Source organism: Falco peregrinus, chromosome 2, assembly GCF_023634155.1.
Source record: "Falco peregrinus isolate bFalPer1 chromosome 2, bFalPer1.pri, whole genome shotgun sequence".
Classification (NCBI taxonomy): Eukaryota; Metazoa; Chordata; class Aves; order Falconiformes; family Falconidae; genus Falco; species Falco peregrinus.
This window is the reverse complement of record NC_073722.1, coordinates 51377566-51404649: the sequence shown is the minus strand read 5'-3', so window position 1 is coordinate 51404649 and position 27084 is coordinate 51377566. Positions and strand designations below refer to the sequence as shown.

General features: G+C 36.8%; 2 protein-coding genes across 5 annotated transcripts in view; both read right to left on the bottom strand.

The window, feature by feature from the left end:
* The window catches only part of JAKMIP1 (janus kinase and microtubule interacting protein 1), a 249917-nt gene that overhangs the window by 129286 nt on the left and 93547 nt on the right, over positions 1-27084 (bottom strand). For all 4 annotated transcript variants that reach the window (XM_055797329.1, XM_055797330.1, XM_055797328.1 and 1 more), the window contains 8 exons: positions 23575-23784; positions 22775-22894; positions 20297-20443; positions 19532-19672; positions 16302-16361; positions 7420-7548; positions 5993-6121; positions 1414-1497 (listed from right to left, as the gene is read on the bottom strand). In XM_055797329.1, coding sequence (XP_055653304.1) covers positions 1414-1497; positions 5993-6121; positions 7420-7548; positions 16302-16361; positions 19532-19672; positions 20297-20443; positions 22775-22894; positions 23575-23784 — 1020 coding nt within the window. The remainder of the gene's footprint in view (positions 1-1413; positions 1498-5992; positions 6122-7419; positions 7549-16301; positions 16362-19531; positions 19673-20296; positions 20444-22774; positions 22895-23574; positions 23785-27084) is intronic.
* Positions 7517-12778, bottom strand: LOC129783925 (uncharacterized). The gene is made up of 2 exons (XM_055797331.1): positions 12317-12778; positions 7517-7548 (listed from the first exon to the last, which is right to left on the bottom strand). The coding sequence occupies exons 1-2, from the start codon at positions 12420-12422 to the stop codon at positions 7517-7519; spliced, it is 138 nt and encodes a 45-aa protein (XP_055653306.1). The 5' UTR covers positions 12423-12778.

Sequence of the window (27084 nt, the reverse complement as noted above, 5' to 3'; positions counted from 1 at the left end):
CTAGAGACAGTATCGTACTGCTCACTGGCACGCCCCTGTTGGCCTTCTCAGGATTAGTAAGAGATACAAGGTGGAAAATGTGGTTATGAATCTCATAAAGTAATAACTAATTAAATTCTAAGTTCCAGGCATACCTTTTTGATATACCATTCTGGAAGCAAAAATCACAGAAGTCATTTCTTACATAGGTATCCACCTTCACTTATCTTATTTACCAGCACAGTACTTAAATTTTACACTGTAATAGACAACTATTTTATGTTTTCAATTACACAGCAATTCGCCCACAACACCTTTATCATCAACACACTAAAATGTCAGCAGTAGATCCTTGAGAAGTCTTCAGTTTCATTTATTCTTCCAAAAGCTCGGTGACCCACCATTTTTAGATTGATAACAGTCTATTTTTAGTAAGATTTTATTTACATGGAATTTACTAAGCAAATTGCAGTTTGTGGAATCTAGCATAAACAATTTTAAACCTTAATTTTAATATTGTCCCCAAACCTTTGTATTTATACAGAATCGTACAGAATTCTTTCTTACAAAGAATAATAAAAATAGTAATATCATTAACTTGGCATTATTTGTAGGTTGTTTTTATTCGATCATTAGTCTTTGAAATTTATATCTACAGATAGCAATATTTTATATTACATACACTACCTGCAATCTTAAAATTGTTATTTCAAACAACAAAGCATAAAATTATATCTTCCCAATTTTCTCAGCGTGTTCTAGCAGTGAAGCACCTGAACATTTTCGAAATGCACTCTCATAACTCTTAATCAGCCTTCCTGAAGATCCTGGTCATTATTAAATATGCATCAGTAGCCACATCTTCGTCAAGTAATTACAAGATACAGTGCAGCATGAAGCCTAATTTTGATCTGTGTGATGGTATGGGAATTTGAAAGCAGTTGGGCCCTCTAAGAATTTACGCCTAGGACAGTGACACTGCAAGTGGCTTCCAGTAACCAGACATACTTGGTGGTTCATTTCTCTAGCTGAGGTGTGTGTGGAAGTGATTTTTTTAAAAAAATAATTTTCTATGCTACACACCAAAAATATTCTCCAGTACAAATATAGAATATTTATTTTATTGGAATTTATAGCAAATAAAAAATGGAAAACAGGAAAAAGGCCTTCACCCAATGACAACAGGAACAAAATTTACAATGCATGTACATGCGGTGATTTCAGCGTTATGCTATTATGTGTTAGAAAATTAATCTTTAATGGCATTTTCTTAGCCTATATAATACTTTCCTTTATTTAAGTAACCTATTGCTGGAGTAGCAATTAAGCCATATTTGTCACACTTAGACACCAGCAAGCAATGAAGATGGCAAGGGCACCACTGCATGCAAGGGAGAAAATGATGTGGTGGAGGACATTAAGAGAGCCGTTTACCTGTCCTTTCTCGATTAGAGCTTTCTCCAGGTCCTCAATTTTTGCCTGACACCTGAGAAGATCAGCTTGTAGTTGTTCACGAGTCTGGAGGAAAAAAAAAGTTTCAAAAAGCATGCACATCCAGGTAGACAGGTAAATATAACTGCATGATGAATCAAAGTAAACATACTTTCTACCCATTTACGGGCTGCCCAGTCAGTTTTTAATGCTTTTTTTATCATCACATATTTAATGACAAAGCTTTTCCTTGGGGGCTGGGGTGGGGTGGGGTGGAAGTTAGGAACTGAAAGAGTTCTAAGAAGCTATTCATAAGCTTTAATAATTCAAGGTAATTGGGAAAAAAGGGGCAAGAAAGAAGGAGAATTGCAATAAGCCCTGAAAAAGGCCTACAGGTAAATAAAATATATTCACCCACAATAATTTACAAATCCCATAAAACACATAGGGGAGTCAGTTTTTCTCATTCTGTGTGATTATTACACTATTGCACTACAGTAGGTATTACCCCCTGAGTCCAGTGATGCACTAAAAGGGACTGAATCGTACCAGGTACCAAAAAAAAAGGATGTAAACCAAAGGATATCTCTGGAGACCTTCAGCCACTGAGGTTCCTTGGGCTACTACCAGTACTTTTCCCACCATACTTCAGGTACCCTTTCACCCAAACAGTTTAAAAATTCCTACAGGGATTTCCTTCTGCGTGTTTGCATCTTTGGGTCCGTGTTGTTTACCTTAAGCCTCATCTAAAAGTAATAGGAAATGTTCATCCCATCAGAACACCGGGCCCTACAAAACTAGCCATGCAAAAAGCTACCTTCTGACTCATTCAAAAGATGGATTTGCGTGGATGTGACAAAAGAGATCACAACACCATTGAAAACAAAGAGCTACAATTACAAAGTGTACTAAAGGGAAAGTCTGCAAATAGCTGCAAAATAAAATTTAAAAAAGCTGTTACAAAAATACCAGGGTCTCCTTTTCCATGAAGGCAAAGGAAATATATAATGGTCTCTCATGACTGACAGACACAAGGGCCTCCGAAATCTTCCTTTAATGGTAGATGTAATTACACCCCCTCGCCCCAACTGTAGCTTCAGAAGTGATCTCCAAAGTCCTTGTTGCTTTCCCTGGCTAAGCGTCCTACTTAAAAAAAGAGTGCCAAATGTGACTAGGCTTTTGTAAGATGCTGAAAACTCTAACAAATGAAGCCATAAAGCAATAGTTCTAGTACTATAAGAACTGTATTTCACAGGGAGAAAAAAGTTAATGTTGATTGAGAGTCACTTCAAAGAACCTTGAAAAAACACATAACAAAACTCGACACATATTAAAGTAAACCCTGAATCTTCTAGATACTCGTTCTGACGGTCAAGGACTAACATTTTTAGCTGTAAATAACTCCAAATAATGTCAAGCAGTCTACATTCTTCTGTAACTGTTATCTGGAAAGCTTTGCTTTTGAACACACAGAACTGCTCTCACAAGCACACTGTTTCTATACCTGAGAATATTCAGTAAGTGGATTTTATAATGCTTGTCAGAGAAAATGGCATGGATGAAACAGCACACATGTAAGCCTAATAACCATCATCAAACTAGCAATATAGAATTTTGTGAATATTTTATTTATTGTTCAAGTAGTGGAACCATTAAACTAATGGCAGCTCCTACCTCTGGGATAAATTGAGTCCATCCCCATCAGTACTTTTTAAACCACATTAAAATCTTTGTCTTTCTGTATTATTAACAACATGTTGCGGTGGCACAATACAACGAAGGGCGCATGTAGCAAGGCAGTAATATGCAATAGTTCACAATATTTAATATTTAACATGTTTCTCCATTTCTGGGGTACAGGAGGTATTTTTGGGGGGTAAGTAGGTTAGGGGTTTTTTAACGCCTAAACACTTTTTAGAATCACAGTCTCACTGAGGCTGGAAGGCATCACCTTTCCAACTTCCATGGTCAAAGCGGGAAGGCACCTAGATAAGGCTGCTTAAGACCTTGTCCAGTGGGGTTCTGAATATCTCAAGGGACGAACATTCCACAGCATCTCTGGGAAACCTGCTTCAATGTTTGACTGCCTTCAGAGTAAGACGGGTTTTTTCTATGCTTAAATAGTATTGTATTTGAATTTGTGACTGTTGTATCTTGTCCTTTCACTGGATCCCACTGAGAAGTCTGGTTCCGTCTTCTCTACTCCCTCCATCAGGCATTTACACAAACTGGTAAGATATCCCCGAGCTTTCTCTTATCCAGGCTGAACATGCCCAGCTCAAAGCCTCTCCTTGTGTATCACGTTCTCCAAGCCCTTAATCATTGTGGCCCTTCACTGCATTCTGTCCCGTATGTCTGTGTTTTTCTAATACTTGCCCAGAGATGAACCCATGTGCTGGTTTTGGCTAGGGTAGAGTTAATTTTCTTCACAGTAGCTCGTATGGGGCTGTTTTGGATTTCTGGAGGAAACAGGGTTGATAACACAGGGATGTTGTGCTCTACACAGAGCCAGGGACATTTCTGCTCCTCACCCCACCCACCAGTGAGTGGGCTGGGGGGCACATGGAGGTTTGAGGACTCAGCCAGGACATCTGGCCCCACCTGACCAAAGGGATATCCCATACCATGGGACATCATGCTCAGCATATAAAGCTGGGGGAAGGAGGAGGAGAAAGGGGGGGCATTCAGAGTTATGGTGTCCCAAGTGACCATTACCTGTGATGGAGCCCTGCTCTCCTGGAGATGGCTGAACACCTGCCTGCTGATGGCAAGTAATCAGTGAATCCATTGTTTTGCTTTGCTTGTGCACATGCCTTTTGCTTTACCTGTTAAACTGTCTTTATCTCAACTCACAAGTTTTCTCACTTTTATCCTTCTGATTCTCTTCCCCATCCTGTCAGGCGGAATGAGTGAGCAGCTGTGTGGGGTTTAGTCAACAGCTGGGGCTAAACCACAACCACCCAGCACTCCAGATGTGGCCTCATCAATGCCGAGTAGAGAGGAAGGATCACCTTCCATTGGTCTGCTGGGGACCTTCTTCCTAATGCAGCCACTGATGATACCTCCAGCTGAACTTCCTGCCACCCTTTAAGATATTTCAGCCAATTTTCACTCTACCTTAGTATCCCTTTGTCTAGTCTGTACTTTATCAGTTTGCCTAAGATAATCTTATTAGGGAGAGTGTCAATGAAGTCAAGATAAACAACATCCACTGCTCTCAACTCACCTGCCAAGCTAGTCCCCTCATCACAGAAGGCTATCAAGCTGGTTAAGCATGATTTCCCTTTTGTAAAACTACACTGATAACACCCAGTCACCTTCTTGTCTTTCAGGAATTTGGAAACAGTTTCCATGATTATTTGCTCTATCCCTTTCCTAGGGATGGAGGTGAGAATGACCAGCCTTCAGTTCCCCAGATCCTCCTCCTTGCCCTTCTTGAAGACAAGTAACATTTGCTTTCTTACAGTCCTCAGGAACCTCCCACAATTGCCATGATGCTCCAAAGATAATTGAGAATGGCCTCACAATTACATCAGTCAACTCTCTCAGTAGTCAGCAGTCTGCAGGTTCAAGCTGTACTTGATGCACAATGAAGGACATGGGGTGAAGATGATGAAGTTTCAAGCCCTATGGCTATTGCTTACCCTTTTGGATGTTACATGCTCTCTGGTCATCGATCATAATAGTTATTCAGTCAGAGGAGCACTTGGAAATATGCTACATTTCTAGACATGCCCCTATCTGCAAGGAGATGTGATAAAGTAGAAGAATTTTAGTGTCTAGTTAACTCAGTTCTATTTGATGTCACTGCTGTACAGTGAATAGATCTGCAGACTGAGTCAGAGCTCACCAATTCATTTTGAAGTGATTTCTCACCTCCCCATTTTGGAAAAAACAGAATGGAAGATGTTAGCGTGACTTCTGCTAACCTCATCTCTGCACTAAATGGTTTAGTGGTGGCAGAAAGGTAAATCAAACCAGAACACATACTCTGTCACACATCAACTACCTATAGTACAGAGATTGCTGAGAGGATAAAAAAACCCATTTATTTCAGAGAGAGCAAACAATGACACATCCTGACATTTAATAGGAACAACAGTTAGCTATGTGCTTTTTAGTGTAAGAATACTCTCAAACTGATAATTTTTTTAAGAAGAAATTATGATTTCACATATTCTACAAAACATTTGAAGAAAAACTTCCCTTGTCAGATTTGGGTCAGATTTTTAATATACTCATATGATAAAAGTACCTAAGTACTAACAAAAACCTATTCTCCAATTCTTTTAAATCCATTATATTGCTATCCAAATTGCAAGTTCAATTGGGATCTCATTCTCAATAACACTCTTACTACCAAAATCTTTAATATATTATGCATGCTAGATTAAAGTATGAGATCTTTGTTCTGATCCCACCAGATGAAGCTGAATCGTCACCTTACTGTTAATATCCTCTAATCCTCAAAAACATCGTGCTTTGCATTTCACTGACCTGCAAATATACCTCCTGCTATTCCAAGTTATTTCAACTTTTTCAATGATTTCAGAGTTAAAAGGCATTTCAGTTAAAAAATTACCCTTGCTTCTCTCTCTGCATCCAGTGTTCCACCAACTTGTTCTTGAAGCAATGCATATGCTCTTTGCAAAGCTTGATATTCTCTTGTTAGCTGGCAGAACCTTAGTTCAGCTTCTTCTTTAGGTGTGCTCTTAATGAAGAGGGGGAAAAGAAGTGGGTTTGTGTAAATATATATGATAATGGGTTTGTTTATGTAGACAGATAGATACACACAACAAGCAACAACAACAAATACTGAGTCTCAAAGGTTTAAAAAACTGAAAGAAGTAGAAATGGAAGGATGATTTGAGGATAATGCAGAAATGCAGATATCAGTAACTGTGTCTATCTTACAATTTCAGGACAGTGTAAGTTACTATATAAGGCAGTAACATACAGAAATGGGAAGAAACTGACTGGGGAAAGATGAGATAGAACAGTTCTATGCACCACTGTCTTCAGCAACCCCAGAGCCACAGGAGCTTCTGAAGGAGCTCATTCTATTTGTCATGCAGTCCATCACTCCCTTGTTACTCTTTTTCTCTACCATGCCAGGGTAAAGCATTTTACCAGCACAAGCACACTAACACAGAAGTTACATTTCAAAAGCCATAAGATGGGGGGTAGAGGTGGGTGGGTGTGTGCTTTGCTTTTTTTTTTTTTTTTTAAGATGAAGTATTTTTAATGTCTTAATTTTCTTGGAATTTTGAGCAACTGACATAAACACCTTCAAGGTCTTTCCTTATAATGCTGAGGGCAATAAATGTCCTTCCCTTTAATTAATTTTTGCTCCAGGAACTCAAGCTCCAAGGAAAAGAGATTACAATATTATTAGATATTAAACCTAGGAAAATAGAAAGCTTCTTGTAACTGAGGAGTATTAGGCACAAGCTAGTGAACAGGAAAGAAATATGAAAAAGAGCATCCAATTCATGCTTTGTCCTCAGCCTTGCAATCTTTTAAAGTAGGCCAGCTGCACTGTATATCACAGAGCTGAGACAAAACCTGTCAGTGGGTATTTACTACCTATGATCATTTAAGCCTTAATGAATTGCAAAAGCCTTTCTGAGTATTGTAAGTATACAAAAAAAGCCCTGGTTGTATCAGAACTGTCAAATAAATTAGAAGGTTGAAAGGGAAACTATTGTCTATTAACTATTGACTTTTGGCAAAGCAACATTCATATTCATTTTCTTTTGACTAATAAGAAAGGGCTTGAGAAAACCAATTTAATTTCTGAGCCCAATATCTGCCAAATCTGTCAGGCAAAATATTATCTTATTAATTCTATTGCAATGACTGTCTGTGTTACTGGACTTGAAACAAGATAAAGCAATTTTCTGCCAAATTTTTCATAGTTCCTGTGCCAGAATAGCTAAAAACAAATGTTTGCCTTTATATTCTATGTCAATTTCTATAGAATTTAAGAACAAATCAACTACTACTTACATCTTCCAAATCTTCTTCTGGTGTTGCTGGTGTTCTGTCTGTTTTATCCGTGTTATATGAAGTTACAGATGATGTTTCTGAATCGACAGATTCTTCATCAAATCCAAAAAATGTCTCCACAACATGCCTCTGAAAAGTTAGTTTTTCTTAGTTACTAGCAAAACAGTTGGAAAACCCCAGTGACTCAGTAAGCAGTAGCCAAGTTCTCCTCTGACCATTATTTTAGTATTTAGGAAGAAAAAAGTTCCATTGTAAATCCTTGTTCTCTGATTAAAGGAGCTACGTTCTCAACAACATCCGTGTAAGAACCTCCAAGAACTAACCGCAGGTAGCACTGGGTAATTGCCAATAGAATAATGCTTTAGCAATAGTATAAAAGCTGATTTTTCCAAAATCATACAGATCTCACAAGATTCACAGTAGCGGAATAAATTATCTATTCAGAAGAAAGTAATGCAGTACAATGCAACACATAATATGTGGAACCAAAAGGGAAAAAACATTCCTAAGAACAATGTGGAACAAATTTCATCATTCATTCTCATTTGAAAAAAAGAAAAAAAGAAAAAAAGAAAAAAAGATTGATTTATAATATCAATTTTGCAAAATCCTACTTAAAATTATAAATTGCTGCTTTCCATTCTTTTTTCAATATGTCTTTCTCAAGTTTTTCAAAACTTTGCTCCAATATTATGACTAAACAAAAAAACTATGCCTAGAGAAAAGCAGCATTTCAATGCAGATTTTAAAAATGTTACATAATGTAATCAATTAAATGCATGCTTACAGAAAACTAAAGAAAATGAGTAGCCAATGGAAGTGAATAGTACAATACTTATTGTGAAACATGTGTTTTATATAAAATATCACAACTATAATAATTCTTTCCATTTTAAAAACCCCCTTTCCATCAGTCTTCTAACATATGCTCAGAAAGCAGCAAATTTCCATAGACAATTCCACTGTTCACAAAAATAAAATTGTTTTAAACATTTAACTAGAAAAAGTTTTTCAAGTATTTTTCCTTCCCAAATAACAGTAACAAAAGTTAACTGTTATTAATCAATAGAAAGCCTAACTTTTTACACCACACAAGTGTTCTATTAATCCAACACAAATCTAGAGAAGCAAGAAATTATGGAAAAGAAAAAAAAATAATAATGGTGTTGCTGGAAAAATGGAGCCAGGTTACGAAACGTTGTAGACAGCAAGGCTAGTGAAGAGAGGTGGCTCTAAGAAGATGAAGAAAAATCTGTCTATCCACCTCTATATTTTTTAACACTGCTTGATGCTGAATCACAGGTCCTGATGTCACAGTTTTTTCCAGGTATTTTGTTTTGGTTTGTTTTTAATATAAACCACAGGTTGTATGTGAGAAGATAACAACCTTGTTTCATTAAAGAAGCCTAAATGATGAAAAAAATTATCAGTTGTTATTAATTCAGAACACTAGACGTCTTACTTCTCAGCAAAGCCAAACTCACTGAGTGGAATCATGAGCTATCAATTTCATTCAAGATACTGAAAGGTTTTATTTTATTTATAATGCCCTATCTAATTATGAATTCCAAATATTTACTTTTTCCTACAGTCTTCTAGGCTTACCTAACCTTATACATTCTTCCAGTTTGTCTACAAAGTACCGTCTTCGCTTTCTCACAAAGCCCCATAATGCTTAATATGGCTTTTGACTCAGCATAGCTCACATCAACAGCCAAAATACTCTATCGTGGTTTAAGTGGTACCACAAAATCAGACCTGCAGGTGTGCCTCAGTGCCTGCATGACACCATGGACTCCATTTACAGTGTGCAGCCCTGCTTACTATGGTTCACCAGCTCACATCATAAATTAAACTACTTCATTATTGTTTCAAAGTACAGCTGACCCCACTCAAACTATCAAAGACAGCTTCAAGGCCCTGTTCTGAACCACTTAATTGCTTCACTTAAGATGAACCCTTCAAATAATTTTAAAATTTTCATTCAGTCTGCATTTTAAAATTAACTAGTTCTGCTAAATTCTCCTTCTGAAAGGATGTTATCCACTCAAAAAAACAAAAACAACCCCCAAACCAAAAAGCCACGTGCATACAGAAAAAGATGATGCAGCAGAGAAGGAAAAGAGATTCTGAAAAATCTTCAGAAACCACCTTCCTTTGCAAGTTACTAGACCACTATTTAGTGTATTCACAAGAAAAGGATTGCAATTATAGCACTAAAACCCTGTAAAGACACATTACTTGGTTGTATAGGCAGCACTGCGATCCTTTCAACAGGGAGAGATGTGTCTATGGTTCTTCAGAGAAACACTTTCCTGGGATAATTTTATCGTTTCCTCCAGCATTCACATGCTACTACACCAGTTTGTTCACTGTTCTGTCCTACTTAAAAAACAAATCATAGAATCATGGAATCCTAAAATCATTTAGATTGGAAAAGGCCTTTGAGATCATCAAATCCAACTGTCAACCCAGCACTACTAAGTCCATCACCAAACCATGTCCCTATGCACCACATCTACGCTGACACCAGGAACAGGTTTAAGCTCTATTCTAGAAATATCAAGACTTATCCAGAAAGCTAATGTGTCTCTCACACTCAAATTACAAACATTTCAGACTCCTCTCTCATGAAAGTACAAAGGTTTACCACAAAACCTGAGGTATAGCTAGCCCTTGGGAGATGGCCTGTTGAGCATTTCTCTCACACTCAGTACTGATTGCAGCCTATAATCATTCAACACTAATTGTACCAGTAAATATTGGGAGCTGAAAATAGGGCTAAAGAAACGGTGCTACCTTCAAGTTGTAAGGAAGACAAATTTACAATTTGGGTTGCCAGGTCAACTCATCAAGAAGAACCTTCTGACTCCAAACCGATGAGCAGACAGTTTCATAAAGACGAAAGCAGGTTATACAGAGGTAAAGAAGATGGTGGCAGGTAAACAGAACCCAAGAGACTCATGAAAACCGCATCCTCATTTTACAGTGCAGATGCCTTTTACTCAAAGATGCTGGGAGCAAACCCAAAACAAAGCTGCATGAAGACCCTTATTCCCATACTTCTATATTCTGCTCTTCTGCCTGTAACAGCTTCCCTGTGGATGGGGCTCAAAACAATCAGCCTGTGCTTCAGAGGGATCAGACAAGGACAGGCAAGTCAGATGACTGAACAGCTGACCTGCTCCTTTCTCCTGCTTCAAGGGTGCTTGCCCTCAAAAATGACAAACACACTTCAGTAAAGCTCAACCAAAACTTGCAATAAAGTCTAGGCTTGAGGGCTGACAAAATAAATGAGTCAAGTCTTCGCTTTGAAAAGGTTGGTAGAAGGGACTTTAAAAGATGGAGAACAAAACTCCATTTTATTATCACATATATGGCACAGAGAAGACGATACCATGAAGGCCAGCATCAGTTTAGTTAAAACTGACAGTAAGACTTATTATACAGGGGGGTTTGCTATACCTCCACTATACAGTCACTTCTGTAGATTACTCAGTTTAAGAATGTATCTTCCTTTAACCCTGCATGCACACATCTCCCCCACATCTATTCAAGGAGTGAAAAAAAACAGAAAAGGAGTGGGTTTGATTTTACTTAAATGTATATAGGTTTGAGCAGACACTTTAAGCAATGCCATTATTTTAACAAAAGATACCAGCTGCATTTAAACACTTTACTAGTAGCAGAAGTAGGGAAAAATAATTGGCATATATTAATAAATAAATCACTTTATTATTAGATGGGAGGGAATTAGGCAAGAAAATTAATATTCCCCATCACACTAAAAAAACCCAACACTTCAAGGACAGTTAAAAGTCAAAACCTGTTAAATGCTATACAGATTGCCTATGGTATTTGGAGATATGAGCGAACCACTTATTTTTAATGGCTCCTTGCTCTTTATAGAAGCTGTACATTTATCATTTTGTGGAGCAGATGCTTTCCACAGAAATAGAGACAAGGTATTTAACCATTGTATATTAACTGTACGTGAATGAATTGCTTCATGACATAATTACAAAATAGCTGGTTTTGCTGTTGATCAACTAGTATGTGAAGAAACTAGCTACAAGAAGTGATGCACAGCAAAACCAGAACAAGTTAACTGTTAAGGGAACAGCTGTAGAGGAAAAAAAAGGATTAAAAAAAATAAATAAATGGCATCCGATTCACAAAAAGTTTGTTGATAAACACTGTAATAAATAATAAGGCATAAATAAATATACCAACTCCAAGGGAGATTCCACATTCAGCTCAACAGCTGAATCACAATAATTTTCGAAAAGTATATAAAATCATATACAATACTCACTGGATTTTTGTAACCAGATACTATTTTCATTGGATTTTCATTCAAACTTTTCTTAAAAATGGGAACATAGTTAACTTAATTTTTTTTTTCATTGATTTGTACATTTGTTACTTCTAAATAATAAGTTAATAACTGAGAAGATAGTCACATAAATTGGTGAAAAATTCTTATTTAAATTCTAATTTCTACTGATTACTGCCATGCATTTAGTGGCAAGTATTTTTCATGTGGATTTATATCAATGTTTTCCATAATTTTAAAGTAAAATTATGCACTAGGTCTTTATAACTCAAGTATTAAGGCACCTGCTGAACTATGGTGCTCAGTAAACATGGAAGTTTAGAATATCACAAATCAATAGTGACATGTAGACTATATTATGTGCAAATTTCAGTATGCCCTCATGTTTTTAATGGTTTGGATTAGATATACTTACATATAAATAAACTGATTTCTCTTTTATTAAAGTAGCTTCACTTTACATTTAAATATATCATTTTCAAGTACTTAATCTACCATCATGAAAATGATCCAAGAATTTCCTTGTAATGCAATCAGATGAGCTAATCAGTAACTTCTTACCTTCATGTTTATATGTCATTTCTTGGCAGCCAGAAAAATACAGGCACACCAAAGCACAGAGGCAGACAAAAAAAGAAAAGTATAAAACAAGAAATATGAACTCCATCACACCAGTGTGCAGGTTTTCCACTATCACAAATACAATTTATTGAAGTTTAAATAAAGAAACAAATCCATAGAGCCCTGCAGTTGCCAAACAAACTGGGCAATTATGTCTTATTTTCAAATGCATGAACTCCATCAGTCACGGAATCACTGTAACTCCATCCTTGGTATCAAAAATAAACAAAACTCAAAAAATACTGTTTCTGGAGTTTCTTGGTTGTTTCACTATCAAAAGTGGAAAGAAAAAACCCAAAAAACCCCAAACAACAAAAACCCACCTGGAAATAAAGTATGCTTTGAACAGCAGAAGAAGATTCACCTCCACTGTATCTTTTTCCTAACATGTCCAATGGCACATTAATGTAAAAAAAAACAAACAAAAAACAAACAAACAAACAAAAAACAAACAAACAAACAAAACCCAACCAAACAAAAAAACCCACAAAACCCAAACCCAAACAAAATAATAATAATAATTTTTAAAAAACCACAAAAACCCCAACACATCCAAAAAAAAAGCAAAACTTCTATCAATTTAGGCTGCTTCACCTCAGAGAAAAGTGTCCTGCGGTACCTGGCTATACAAGTCACTATATTACTCCTCTAAAAACTTGTAACCACAGAGGTTATAAAGCCCATCCCACTATGCTGCTCCTTTCCTCTGGGACCCTGAGACAGTTGCCAGCGCTGCTCTATGGACTCCTGTGCCCCATGGTAATTAAAAGAGTGCTCAGGCAAAGCTACACTAGCAACAGTAACCTAGTGCACCCACAGAGCTCCAGAAATAACACAGATGTAACTGAAAAAAAAAAGAAACAACCAAACAACCCAAAAACAACAGAAACCACAAAACCCAAACCCCAAAAAACAACTAAAATTAAATCCTAAAGCTTCTCAGTTGAACTGATGTTATTTAGACCCAAGCAGGCTATAAAGGCTATTGGACTGGTCTGACAGATTGGTCACACAAGCTGTCTCAAAGATGGAGAAAGGCATACCATAGATTCTGTTCCAGACAAAAAGAAGCACTGTCAGGAGAATACTCATTAGAAAACACACACAGACACCAGCCAGTCAGTCAGAGTACCTCAAAAATTAAGGAAGCTGAAATGTGAGTGTTAAGTCTTCAACCTGTGCACCAAGTTCCTGTTTATTAAAACAAAACAGGAATCTTTCCATACCTTCTAGTCTGAGCTTATCTGACCATTTTCATGAAACCTAATTCTTACCAGTTACTTCCTTTTTCACTTTGTCAAAGGAAGTGGGACACAGCTGGAAACAGATCCAACTCCAACAGCCAAAAGCGTTAATTCACTGTGTTAATGCTAATTTTACATCTAACAAATCTTAGAAAAGCAGAGCCAAAGATTTAAGTCAGTAATCTTTTCTGCGTGGTTGGTTAGGACAGATACACCCATAATTTCATCTACTCTTATATATAGGTTATCATATGTATGATATAAAAATCTTGCAGAATACAGATATACACTTGCACAGTACATGTCTATGTATAAAGCAACTCATCTTAGACTGCCTTTATAGCCCATGGAGAGAAATGGGCAATTTCAGAACAAGACTCATACGGCCTATTTAGATATCTACTTCCAGAGGAGAACAGTCACCACTTAATGTTACTTTGTCCAGAGTGAGATGTCTAAATCTCACCTCTGTTAATTCTACCATTTTCATCTGGGTTCCTGAGATAGGCTGCAAAAACAGAGGATGAAGATGGTACAATCTCAACAGCTCATCTGAGTAAGGAACCCATTCTACATAGATTATTTAAATAATAAGCTGCTGGAAAGCTGTGGGAAACACAGCTTCCTTTGAGGATTTTGATCCTCACAAGACCACACAGGTGACCTGGATAGAAACTAGCCTATATGCCAGGATTGGATTTTTAGAAGCTATCATCAACAGTGTTTAAACTCCAAGTCAACACTGCATATACATGTAAATAGCCTACAGTTTTATACGATGGCAGGTAATAGGACACAACAAATATATTACTGATTACTTCTCTTCCTTAAGGAATTAACTTATTTAAAAACTATAGTTATATAGGAATTAGTATAGTATATATAGTCCAAGTAGTATAGTATATATAATCCCATTCACTCTTCTCACACAGCTTTCTCTCTCTTTTTCACTTGTTTTTGTTTTATAGTCCTCTTTTCCTCTAAGGAGGTAGCATCAAATAAAATTCGAATAGCTAATTCCATATGCACACCAAAGAGCTAATAGACAAGGGGTGGAATAACTAGCGGGAGTTATGTCTGCTACTGATGAATTTGTTCTTTCTGGTGTATCTATCATCATAAATAAGAAGCAAACCTCTACTAACTCGGCTGCTCATATGCATTTAATTCTTGCAGTAATCTCTGCAAATTTCCCCAATTATAGTACTCTTACCACACGAAGAATGGCAGTGCCACAGATTTTTTAATGGTATCATGCACATTTTCTCCAACCCTCATGATGTTCAACTCTTGCTTTGGCAAGATGGAAAAGAAAAAGAAACCACAAAAACAACAGCTTGCTCAAGAGAACACAGGTAGAAGGAAAGGTTACAGAGTCTAGTTCCACTTAAGTTCTATTAACAGAGAACATTTTTAAGACATAAATGAATAATTATGGAACTTTTCAGTCTACGGAAATTATCATCACTAGTTATCAACTCCTAAAAAATTAAATTAACTAGTTTTGTTTCATTAGGAACATTAAGAACAAAAGATCTTAGGCAATTAATTTAAAATCAGATAAGGGCTAATAATTAGAGAGGACTTTAAAATTAAAGTATTAGTTACATATATATATTTTAAATTTTATGTCCTGTTTTTAAACTTGATCTCAACACACAAACTTCCAGGTATGCTACACCAAGAAAGAATAGGTCAGGGTTACTGTAAATATATCTGGCAGCTATCAGCCTTATGTTACATAACAGAAAAATGCATGCAAGATTTATTGTTACTTCTGATTTTTTCTTTTTTTCATATGTAAAAGACACATAATTACTAGAAGCATAAGAAATTACTGCTGAAACGGAGAACTCCAAAGGATAGATTTTTCAGAACACAGGTATTATAGAACGCAGAGCAATAAAAAAGCACCACCTGGAGGTCATCAGGAATATGCTCTGCAGAACACACTGACAAGCACTCATTTATGACAGAATAATCTCAAACTACCATATAGGTGATACTCATCTCTCTACTTCCACTTTTTCCCTCTTACCCCATTGTCCTCCCCTCATATGCTCCAGGCTCCTAATGTTCAACTTCACAAAAAACATTATTCAGCAAAATTACTTGAAGCATGTGTTACAATAAACAAACACTGAAGGTATACTCTGAAGCAAAACTTTTCTGTTTCTACAGTCTCATTTTTCTCTTGTACTTTGCATTCCAGAGCAAAATAGTTACTAGAGAAAAACAGATACTATTCATATATCACATATATAAATCTTTCAGTAATATCCCTAGCGTGGGTTAAAGTTTTAAATTGCAATTAAGCAGTAACTTAGTACTAGTAGTTTAAGGGGTGTATTTTCTTTCAAAAGGACTGTGTATTTGTCCTTTGAAAAGTTAGATGTTTCAAGTCATTACATCATTTAGGACTCAAGCTACTTGAATATTTAGGCAACAATGGCTAAAAGGTTTATTTAAAACAAAACTCAAAACAGTACAACTTGTGTGCTGTACAGAACTTGCAGCTCCTGAATTATCCTAAGAAAAAGTTATTAAGCACTCACCAGAAAAAAAACAGAATTATATGACACTTTAGCACTAATGTAAATGGTGCTTTAATTTCAGGTAGTATTTGGTACACATGTTGTCCACAACAACAGAGATGCACGTAAACCTGAAGATATGCTCACCTTTGGAGGCTTCAGACTTTTCCTCTTCTGTTTTTTAGACCGCAATAACCGTTCTCTTTCCTAGAATAAAGAGAATGTTTTACTATGGGTTCATTTTAAAACATAATTAGATATGTCTAACACAAAGAAATACCATTAATTTTTTTTAAGGCCTGTGGTAAAGCTAACACAAAGACATCTTTATCCTTTTGAATAACACCGTGTTGATATAACATCACACTGCACTGCAGCTTTTTCCCTTCGGCAAACAAACCTTCAGCCACATACTTCACACACTTGATGGGAAGTTGGCAAGAAAAGGCTTTGTTAAGTACTGGGCACAGATTTATGACAGTTCTTTTGACACTTTTACCAAGAAGCTCACTATGGAAACAGAATTCACATTCTCATTCCAGTGTTTAACCATCCTGAAGAAGGAGGTCCGTAGGCAAAAACAAGTCCAGTCCGAGTAACTACAAGTCATTGTATCAGGCATACTCTGATACACGAGCATGCATATGTTGTTACATGTGTGTTACATTCAGTGTTACATACGACTGAGCCTTGTAGTGCAGAAGTCTCAGATCCAAAGGCACTCTCAATCTGTGCCAACTTAGTGTCTTTTTTCTACCGTGAAACAAGATCACAATTAACTATGTCATAACAGGAGGTGGTTATAAATGGAAAAATGCAGCATCTATGGACGTTTAAATCCAAGAATACTGCCTTAAATTCCAAAGAAGAGGAGGAAAAGAAAGTAAAAATTGCAAAGCAGCAAGCAAAAATAAACCCCAACACCACAGGAGGCAGGTGATCTGTCTCCTCTTTTGCCTGTTTCTCTCCTTAGCATCTTTGCTTGCAGCACCTCCATTTTTAAAAGAATATCAGCAGTTCCAAGTGCTTTCTAGCAGTGATTGCTCACTGCATGGTATTATTCTATTCAGTTATTTGCTTCACTTTCAGTTCAGAAACTGGACAAACAGGAAGCTCCCAGTGGAAATGACAATAAAATTATTTATCTTTATCAGCACATTGTTCCAGGAATGAAATTTTGGAAAATGCAAAATAATTCAGAAATGCACAACAACTTATATAGTACCTTTAATACACGTGGTTTTCAAAAAAAAGAAAAAGTAATGACTGCCAAGGTAGAGTGGAGCAGGTATTTCATGCAGCAGAAAAATATATTACATTAAACTAAAGCTGAAACTATGCAGTTGAATTTTATAGAGTTGGAGAAGATTGCTATCTCTTCAGTACCTGATTAAGGCACACTCCCTGCTTTAACCTGGGTCTCCTGCCTCCCAAGCAGATATCTGAGCAGTTGGACTTTCACTTCAGTGCAAAATGAACAAATGTTTCCAAAGTCCCCTACTCCTTCCTGTTTCTAATCTTGTTTGTAAGAAGACTGCTTAATTTACTACCTCAATAATACATCAAGCTACAAGAACAGTAATAATGCCAATTAAAAAACACCATTTGCTGCCTTATTAGCATCTCTTGCAATCATCAGAGTTTAGCTCAACAGCTTCCCTTTTAAGAATTGACCAGAGCACTGCTGTTGTGGGAGAACTCAAGTTGATATGGCTTTAGCTGCAAAGATAGCCTACAAGCAACACTACTCATCAATTCAGACAATCCCATTGCCTAGGACTATTGTTCTTATTTCTGTGTATCATATTGGTCTCAGCTGGAGTTAAACTGATGACTTCTGTATTAACCAGGTATTTGACACGTGGGTCATTCTTGATAATTATGACATATCTGTATTCTGTAGAGGTGTGGTTTGAGCCAGAAAAGACAGCTAAAAAGCATAATGGAAGTGCAGAATCCCTCTGCGTTCATATCAAAGGCAAAGCATCAACTAGTTTGTACTGCCAACCAAAGCAAAATCTTAGTTAACAATTTAACTTATTTCTGCAAGTGAAATAATACCTTTAAATAGGAAAAAAAGCAAAAATGAAACCAGATTTTAAAATATTTATTTATTTTACTTTCACACTAAACACAAGTTAATACTATTTTACCAAAGTCAGGATACAATGTATTTCCTCAGATAACTGGCTGAGACAGTAGAAAGAGAATCCTTTCATACCCACTTTATACTGAAATATAAATGAGGTCATATCTGCCACATACTGGGAATTTAATATTATGTCACAGTCCCTGCCTGTACAGTTGTATTTGGAAAGTAAAGCAGCATTGCTCTGTGAATCAGACTCTACATCATAGTGTCTGAGTAACATCCTACTGCTTGTAACACTGTGACACTGCAGAATGCACGCAGACATCAATCTTTGGCAGTGATTGCAGAGAGAAATCCTGGGTCAAATCTCAGAGTAACTGCCAAGAATAGAGACAATGCTCCAGACAGAGCGGTAACACATCTTGGTTTATCTTTTGGATCTTATATTTTTATTTTCAATGTTTTATCCAACTGTTTAATTTGCTATTTAGATAGAGTGATCTTAAATTCACGTTATCATCTTGTAGCAGTCAGTAGTGCCATTTGACATGCTTTGAGTCTGCCTGAATTCCAGATGCTGCTCCAGAAGGGCAGGGGTCTCTCAGAGGCGATATGTCATTTCTGCCAGCACCAGAAGGGTGTATCATAAGTTGCACAAAATAGCACTAGACACCTTTAACACAACTCAAAATTGGGTCCTGATCAAACAGTACAAACATCTATGAGCATTATCGGAAGTAGTTGTCACAGAGCGTAGCAGCTGTGCAATTCTAACCTTAAACTATGCTACTACTTTTGGTTAGATGAACTGTGCATATTTCTCTCCACTTGTTATAAGGACAGCTAGTGTGGCCAGCTCAGTTAGAGATGCTTGGTTAGATTAAATGAATGCCGTTCAGCATGTTCCTTTCTTTTAGAGAACTTCTAGATCAGGAGAGTGGTTGGGTTTGCACCAGGGTCTACATCCAACAAGTTTCAGTCATTAAGTTTTGAAACATGCCCTTTCCTTAAGTCCCTCAGTTGTTGACAGCCAATTTTGTGAGGTGGATGGACTGATGCACTTCTTTTCACAAGCAGCTCATAGTAGGTAAGTATTTTATAATACAGAGATTTATACACATTTCAAAGAAATTAATTCACTGCCTGAGAAATAACAAAACCGTTTGATACTGAAGAACTATTTCTGCATCACTACTACAACTGGCGTTAAAATACCGCTCTCAAATCTTTAGTTTGCTTATAGATGTGTGTGCATGCACGTGTGTATACCAGTCATAAACATTACCACTGTGAGATCATCAATAACATGCTGCTGTTCTTTAACTTGTAGTCTAAGGAATTCAATTTCTTGTTCCTCTCGTGTGCTGCTGAGATCATTCAAAGATGTGTGCCTCTTCAGGACTGGTTGTGCAGATAACTTCTCTTTCTACAAAAATAGAATTAAAATTTTTTTTAAAATGAAAGAATATTTTAAAGAGTCTTGCTGTAACAGGAGGAAAATTCTCATGTGTGATGTAGTAATCAAGAATCATTGGACTCATCAGTAAATACTCCACTGCAATATAAGGCCTCTTTCAACAACAAAAAATATTACACATCTATATGCCTCAGTCTTAATATCTCACATAAGATATTTTAAAACAGAATCAAAGAACACAGTCTGGGACAAAATTAGCAGACAAGTGGCCTCAGTGATCTAGCCTAGTAGGGTCTTTGGCACATGTACTCAAATTCAGTTTTGACTTCTAATCATAAAAGCAGTATTTATTAAAGCTGATTTTTAGTCATGTATTTTATAGCCTCTAAAACCATTTTACCTATCTGTAATCCTTTCCATTAATCAATGTGAATTGATACAAAACAAAGCACATGCCACTCTGAATTTAGCATATGAATATTCAGCTGCATTGGCTGAGTTTGACAGTTATACCATACCACTATTGAGAGTCCAAAATGTCTGTGTTAGAGAAAAAGCCTCACGAGCACTTTCACCCCAAAGTAACTGTGTGCAATGTGTTCTTACAACCTGATGTCAGAGATGATTACTTACCAGTTCTACATTTTCCCTTGATAGATTTTTTATTTTCTCTTCCATTCTCTGGATACATTGCAACATATCATCATTTTTTTTGCTCATCCTTTTATTTTTTTCTACCAAAGGCTTCAGCTGACTTTCTGTCTCCCGAGAACGTTTCAGCTGCAAATGGCAAAGGAATAAAGTTATCTGTGCTTTAGTTTACAGCTGCAGGAAAGAAGATACGTGAGTGTTTTCACTTGCCTTCTTTCTTCATTCAGAAAGTTTATTTCTTTTGTTAAGTGGCATCTGATACTGATACAGGCTACTGCTGAACTAAGAACTACTGGAGTCTAAACAAGACATGGCATTTCTGTACAGCCTACAAAACCACCAGATCTGGTCACTGGATTTTGCTCTTGGAAAACACTCAGATGATCTTTAAAACCGATTTCTTGATAAACTAATCTCATTGTATATAAGCTTCTTCCTCTGATCAACTAGGTCTCTGGGGTAGTTGTTTTCACCAATGTAGCTATCCCTTAGTAGAAGTAAACTCTTCCTTCTGTACTTTAAAAAACCCTAGACCCAATGTTGTAATTAGAGTAATAAGAATGTCAGCCAGAGGGCACAGATTCAATCTCAGCATTCTGCTGACACTTTCAAGCTGCTCAATTTTGGTCCTGTGGTTTTATGATGTTAGGCAATTATGTGAAGGAAATTACTGCCCTTTCTTGCATTTGTGTGTATTCACCATTTCACTCTTTTCATTTCATTAATCCTTGACCTGTTTTGTTTGAAAAAAATCTATTTTTTCCAATCAAATTATTTTAAAATTTCCTGAGTTTTAACTAGAAATGAAAAAAATAATCCTTCTTCTGAGATAATTTCACTGAGTATTTGGGGTTTTGTTTCATTCTCAGGAGAAAATTATTTTTCACAGTGCTTAATCACATGACCTTACCGATGTTACTGGGTTTATGTAATATTGTCTCAAAATATGATAAAACCTTTTCTCCGTATCTTTTCAAAAACATCTATCTTATGCCCCTATGCCAAGCATCATGCAGAGCACCTGACTGAGTCATACATGCCCTCCATCTAGGGACACTGAAGGATGGGTGTTGCAGTAATTCAGCATTCTCCCGGGATGTTCTGAATGGCTTATGTCCACAGAAAGTTTTGCCAGGCTGAATTATCTTGTCTTTCTATAACACAATCTTGAAAAAGGACAAAATGTTCTTGAGGGGTCAGAGCAGGGATAAGCAACTATACCAGGAATGGTGGGGGACACCCCCCCCCAAAAAAAAAACCCCAACATTAGTACCCAGGCAAAGTAGGAAAAATGGTGAATTATACCCAGACTAAAACACATGTTCTTCTTACTCCAGAAACTGAAATTGTTAATGAGGAATCAATTTCTGTCATATGAAAGGACAGTTTAGACTATACAACTGTTTAAAGAGGAAAAGTGTAAAGAAAACAAGATGATTATGTTCTTAATTCATCCAATTTTAGTCTAGCATTGTTCAATTGACCTCACTAATCTAGACGCAGCCAAGGTGTTGAACAAGAAAATTTCAAAAATTAGCTCTTCTGATAATCACTGAGATGTCATAACTAAATTAAGTCCTTTCATCATAAAGCAAAGCCTTCATACCTCATCAAGAAGAGCTGTCAGGCAAAGCAAGGAGGAAGGTGTCAGTGCTTCACTCCTCTATAGGACTAACATGTGGCAAGAGCACTCTCCCTTTCTGCCCTCACCACACATAATAGCATTATTTTGGAACCAGCTGTATAGGCTGCATGAGGGAAAAAATTCCATCTGATTAGAACGAAAAAATCTTTTCTACTACCACTAGAATTGGGGCATGAGAAGACGTGTAAAAATTCCTGTCATTGAAACTCACCTCCCATTGCAGTTAATGAAAGCTTTACCATTAACCTCCAGACAAGCAATCTTATTGGATTAAATACAAATTCAGGGTAATAAAATTCATTCTTAAAATTTGTGTCGCACCCTTTCATTTGTAAGTTACTATTACTCCCATAGGATAATTTCACCTCCTGAAGAGACTTCCCTTTTGAAATGACAGATTTTTCATCACTAGCACAATAAGTGCTGGGTTTTTAACTCCTCACAAGCATAAGCATGTCACAAAAACAATGTCAAATTTGAAAAAGATTAATCCAGTAATTTAAGTGTATAGATTATGCATGTTTTACACAACATCATTACACAGTGCTACAGGCAAGCTACCAGTCAATTTGGTAATGATGACCCCAAAATAAACTTAGAAATTTTGTTTTTCTGGAACAACAGAGATGCCATCCATGTCTTTTGTGGTCACAATGTGAATTTCTATAGAAATCTCTGCTATATTTAGCTATAATTGATTGAAACCAACCAGTGCTAATTTCTAAATTATTTATAACACTGACTTCCCGACATTAAATCTTTTACCATAAAGTTTCCCTCCCAGTCACCATCTGTGTTATTACTAATTAATTTACCAGTTCATTTCTTTCATCTGCTAAGAGAGTGTTTCTGTCTTCCAGCTTCCTTATTACAGCATTAAGTTCAGCGATTTTTAACTGAAATCTCCGCACATCTCGTTCATCCAAATGCTGCTCCTTTATATGAAAAACATATAGATATATAAAATTACCTATCAAAAAATATTTTACTATCCTTAATTTAATGTCATGGTTTAGCAAGTGGATTGTGTAAATTTAAAATAGACTTGTAGATCAATGTCTGGAAACCTTATTTTAATTAACTGAAAAACTAAACAATAGCATCCTGTAGAAATCCTAAATGATATATTACATGAAAAACTTCCACTTGTGAAATGTATGTAAAGGTTTAACAATTAAAAAAAAAGCAGCTAGATATATAATATTTGATGTATTATTGGTTATTTCCCACCAGATTTCTTACTATGAGCTAAAAAAAATTCTGGTGCATAGAACACAGACTAAAATCCCACGGGCCAGTTTTTGAGTAGTATCTATTTGTCATTGGTTAAAATAATTACTAAAGTTATGAAATAGCTAAGAAAATAATGGGGTTCACAGAGGAAGCTCACAATGTAAATTCTGAAATTTCTATATCCATATATTTTTCAATATTCTTTGAAATTCCAGAGGCCCAAGGAGTTTCTAAATCATCAGTGACACAGCACTGTGCAGTGCAGGGCCATTTACCAGTAATTAGTCCTTCTAGTATTTTAGAAGTAACTCGAAAACCAATGTGAACACCCAGGCAGCAATTATCCTGTGACGAATATTTGAAGAAAACACAACTTTCTTACCGGGCTTCCCATCAGTTCAGTGATATCCCCCACTCCCACAGGAAGCTCTCTCTTAGGGCTACTGTGGTATCGTTCTGCCTCCTTCACTTGGACAAGCTGTTCATCCAAAGCTTCTTTCTGAAGGAGCAGTTTCTGTGTATGGCCTGCCTGGACACCAAGGTCCTTCTCCAGAGCCAGAATCACCCTGTCTTTGCCTTTTATCTCATCCATCTGAAAAGAAAGCAAGCAGGAAGGTAGTTCTGTAACATCTCCAAGTCTTCATGGCATCCATACCCACAAACTTGCAAAAACCAAGTTCTGCCTCTTTCAGAATTATACCAGCACCCAAATCGTGGTTGCTAAAAAGTATATATTCTCTGCCGAAGCCTTTTCCTCTCCCCTTAAAAAAGTTTCAACTTTCACTCGATCATGAGTTTGCTCGGTGCAGTCTCAACTCAAGAGACAAACAAAACCAGATGCAAATGTACACTGAAACAGAATACTCAATTCATGGGAGGTTACACACTTCTATAAGCAGAAGAAAAATCTCCTTTCAGTGTTTCAGAGAAGAAACAGGGCTAGCACAAGACAAGACAAACACATCCTTTAAACCTCACCTGGGCTTTGTTTTAAAGCTTGAGCCATACACGTTTGCCCCATGTTGACTCCCTCTTTATTAGTGAAAATCACATGGTGAATCTCTTCACAGACATTTAAAGATTAGTAGCATATGCATGCACACACATTTAAACTTAAAATATTAAACATACCTATGTATTTTATGTGCCCTTGTTATAAGATTCAAATGAGGACTAGTCTTTCTATAGAAGGGAAAAAAGCAAATGCACAAAGGGCATTAGAATAAAGGGTAGGAAGAAATAGTTCTTAAACACCCTCTATGGTTACTGAAGTGTGTTGTACACACATCTCCATACCAAATAAAGCATACTGCTAGCAGTGATCTACTGCAGCTCTCATAGGATTTGTCCCTTGCAGCATCAGTGTTAAATTCACTTTGGTATTATTCCAAATGCCAGAGGAAGTGACAATCTGCAGCAGTTACTATAGAAACAGATTTCTTCACAAGAATACTAACCATTAACAATATATTTATTGGAACTATGCTGTATCTGCTTCAGTTTACTGAATTGTTTTCTTTGCCAACATAAACCCATGGAGTTTTGGAAATAAGATTATTATAACCTCGTTTGAAAAAATAAAATAAAATCATGTACACATCCATAGAAGTCCTTTATGTGAAGTTACACCCAAAAAAAAAAAAAAAAAAAAAGAAACGTTAGAAGGAAATGTTAGAAGCAACTTATAGTTCAGTTTGTTTGAGTGATGTACAGGATTAATACCATCAGACTACTCAATCAGACACACTCCAGGATTCTTGCCTTACTCCTTTCACAGTCTACAAAGCATGTGAAATTATTTTGTGTACAGATCCTGAGCGGCAGGAGATAGCCTAGCTGAACAAAGTCAGTCACAATTGAAGATAAAAAAAGTCAGATTTGAAGTGAGTAACCTAGTCTAGGCTACTTCTAATTTTCAGCTGGGACTGATGAAGATTGGTTTTGATGGAGATTTCTTTCCTGATTTGGGAGGGTCACTGGGTCTCAATTCTTCATCCAGTAAATGGGTGTAATACTTCCCAGTATGTTAATTCTGATTTGTGTGACTTTTAAGTATGCCAAAAAAGACTTGCCAGGAAAAGAATACAGTCTTCATTAATGGAAGAATTTGCAACATGCAAGGTTTCAGAGGGACTGTGCAGCAATGACAAAAATTAAGCAGCTGCCTCACACACTGAATGCTATCTGTCAGGCACGCTGATCTACCAGGGACCCCTTGGGAGGAAAAAATGTCATGTAACTAAATACCATGGACAGTTTCGCTTTCAATTACACAGGCGTTTACACTGAACACTGATGTAATTGAGGTAGGAATGTGTCCACGCAAGGCATACATTTAACAAGGAAGAACCAAGGTTACATAGGCAGCCTTGATTTTAGTTACCCAATTAGCAGCACATTCCATACTCTTCATATTGTCACAACTTAAATGGTAAGTGGAATGACACAGGTGTTTAAGTTAGAAGAAAATGAAAGCAACAATCCTTGCGCAGACTACTATTTGTTGAATCACTGCAGAATAGATCGTTTGAAACTGATGTAACCAGTGAAATCATGCCTATGTCACTCTTCACACATATTTCCATAGATCAAAGCATGCGAGCTCACACGCAGTAGAAAGAAATGTCAGGAAAGAGCATGGCTTTGGCGTGGGGGTTATGGGAAGGCAGGGACAAAGGCAGAATTTCCCTCTGTTCTTCCTACTAATGTTTCTTCTACCATAAAACCTAAATGTGGTGAAACTTTCAGAAAAAAAAAATATCACAAGTTTCAGTCAAATAGAAAAATCTTTGAGAAACCGATAAAAATTGAAAATAGCAATATAATAGCAATGGCTGCACATCCTTTTTTATTTTCAGCTTATATTTTGAGTTACAGGTAGGCACTAGAAAATCTTTTACTGATGTTAACATATGCATGTGTGCACACACACAAATGCATAGAGCACTGCAACAGCAGGGTTTTTTTATAAGAACAAACCAGAAGAAAGAGGATTTCTAAGCAACTAGCTTGTTACAGACTGATAAGACTGCAGCAGTAATGTCTCTACTTTGAGTTCTGTTTCAGAAGCCTGGGGCACAATACAATTCTCCTTTCCTCAAGGGTACAGTTGCACCTTTGATTTCTCCAGTGTAACTGCATCAACCCACTCAATGCCTCAGTTTTCTTAAATTTACCCCAACGCCAGACCCAAAGATTTACCATCTTTCTTCAGACTTGCACACTACAGAGTGAACTTGCTCATCATCCCTGCCTGCTTTCTTAAGAGGGTACAAATTGCTCCATAGAGAGGAAAAAAAGAGAAAGAGAAGTATTTTACAGGGATGTAACATCCCTCAGTTCCATGTGGGAGAGATAGCAGGTCAGGGGGCAGGCAAGCAAAGAGAAGGTACAAGACTAGAAAAAGGAGAGATGTGATTTAGGTTTAAACTGAACATAAGCTGACAGAGAAGAAAGGTCAACCACTCCCAAAAGACTTTAGCGTAGCTTAGTTTTATATATTCTAATAGCTGTAAAAGCTCACTCAAAGTCTCCGCACCAGTTCTGTACCACTGGAGAACTACTCTTTTCTCGAATTCTTGCCACATTTAGTTACATGAAGAAAAAAGAAGTTGGCAGCATAAAGGAAGACAGCCTTATGGAATTACACCATGTATTACAGTCTTTATTTTAGTGGGGAGAGGATTATCATCCATTAGGTAAATGAAAATCAAAATGGATTGATCTGCGTTCCCTGCTGTTTGCTATTTTGATCAAATACATGTGCAGAAACAACACTATCATAGCCAAGACTGTCTAGGAATCCACATGGTCTGAAAGAGGAGGATTTTTTTTTTTTTTAACCAAGTGACAGAGTTGGGAAGAAAGCTTTCCGGTACAGAAGCCCTTCAGC

Excerpts from the sequence above, each read along its gene's own strand:
- LOC129783925 (XM_055797331.1), bottom strand. The coding sequence starts at position 12,422 with ATGGAGTTCATATTTCTTGTTTTATACTTTTCTTTTTTTGTCTGCCTC. Across the intron at positions 7,549-12,316 it reads AATGACATATAAACATGAAG|AGGCATGTTGTGGAGACATT; the intron begins GTAAGAAGTTAC and ends CTAACTTTTCAG.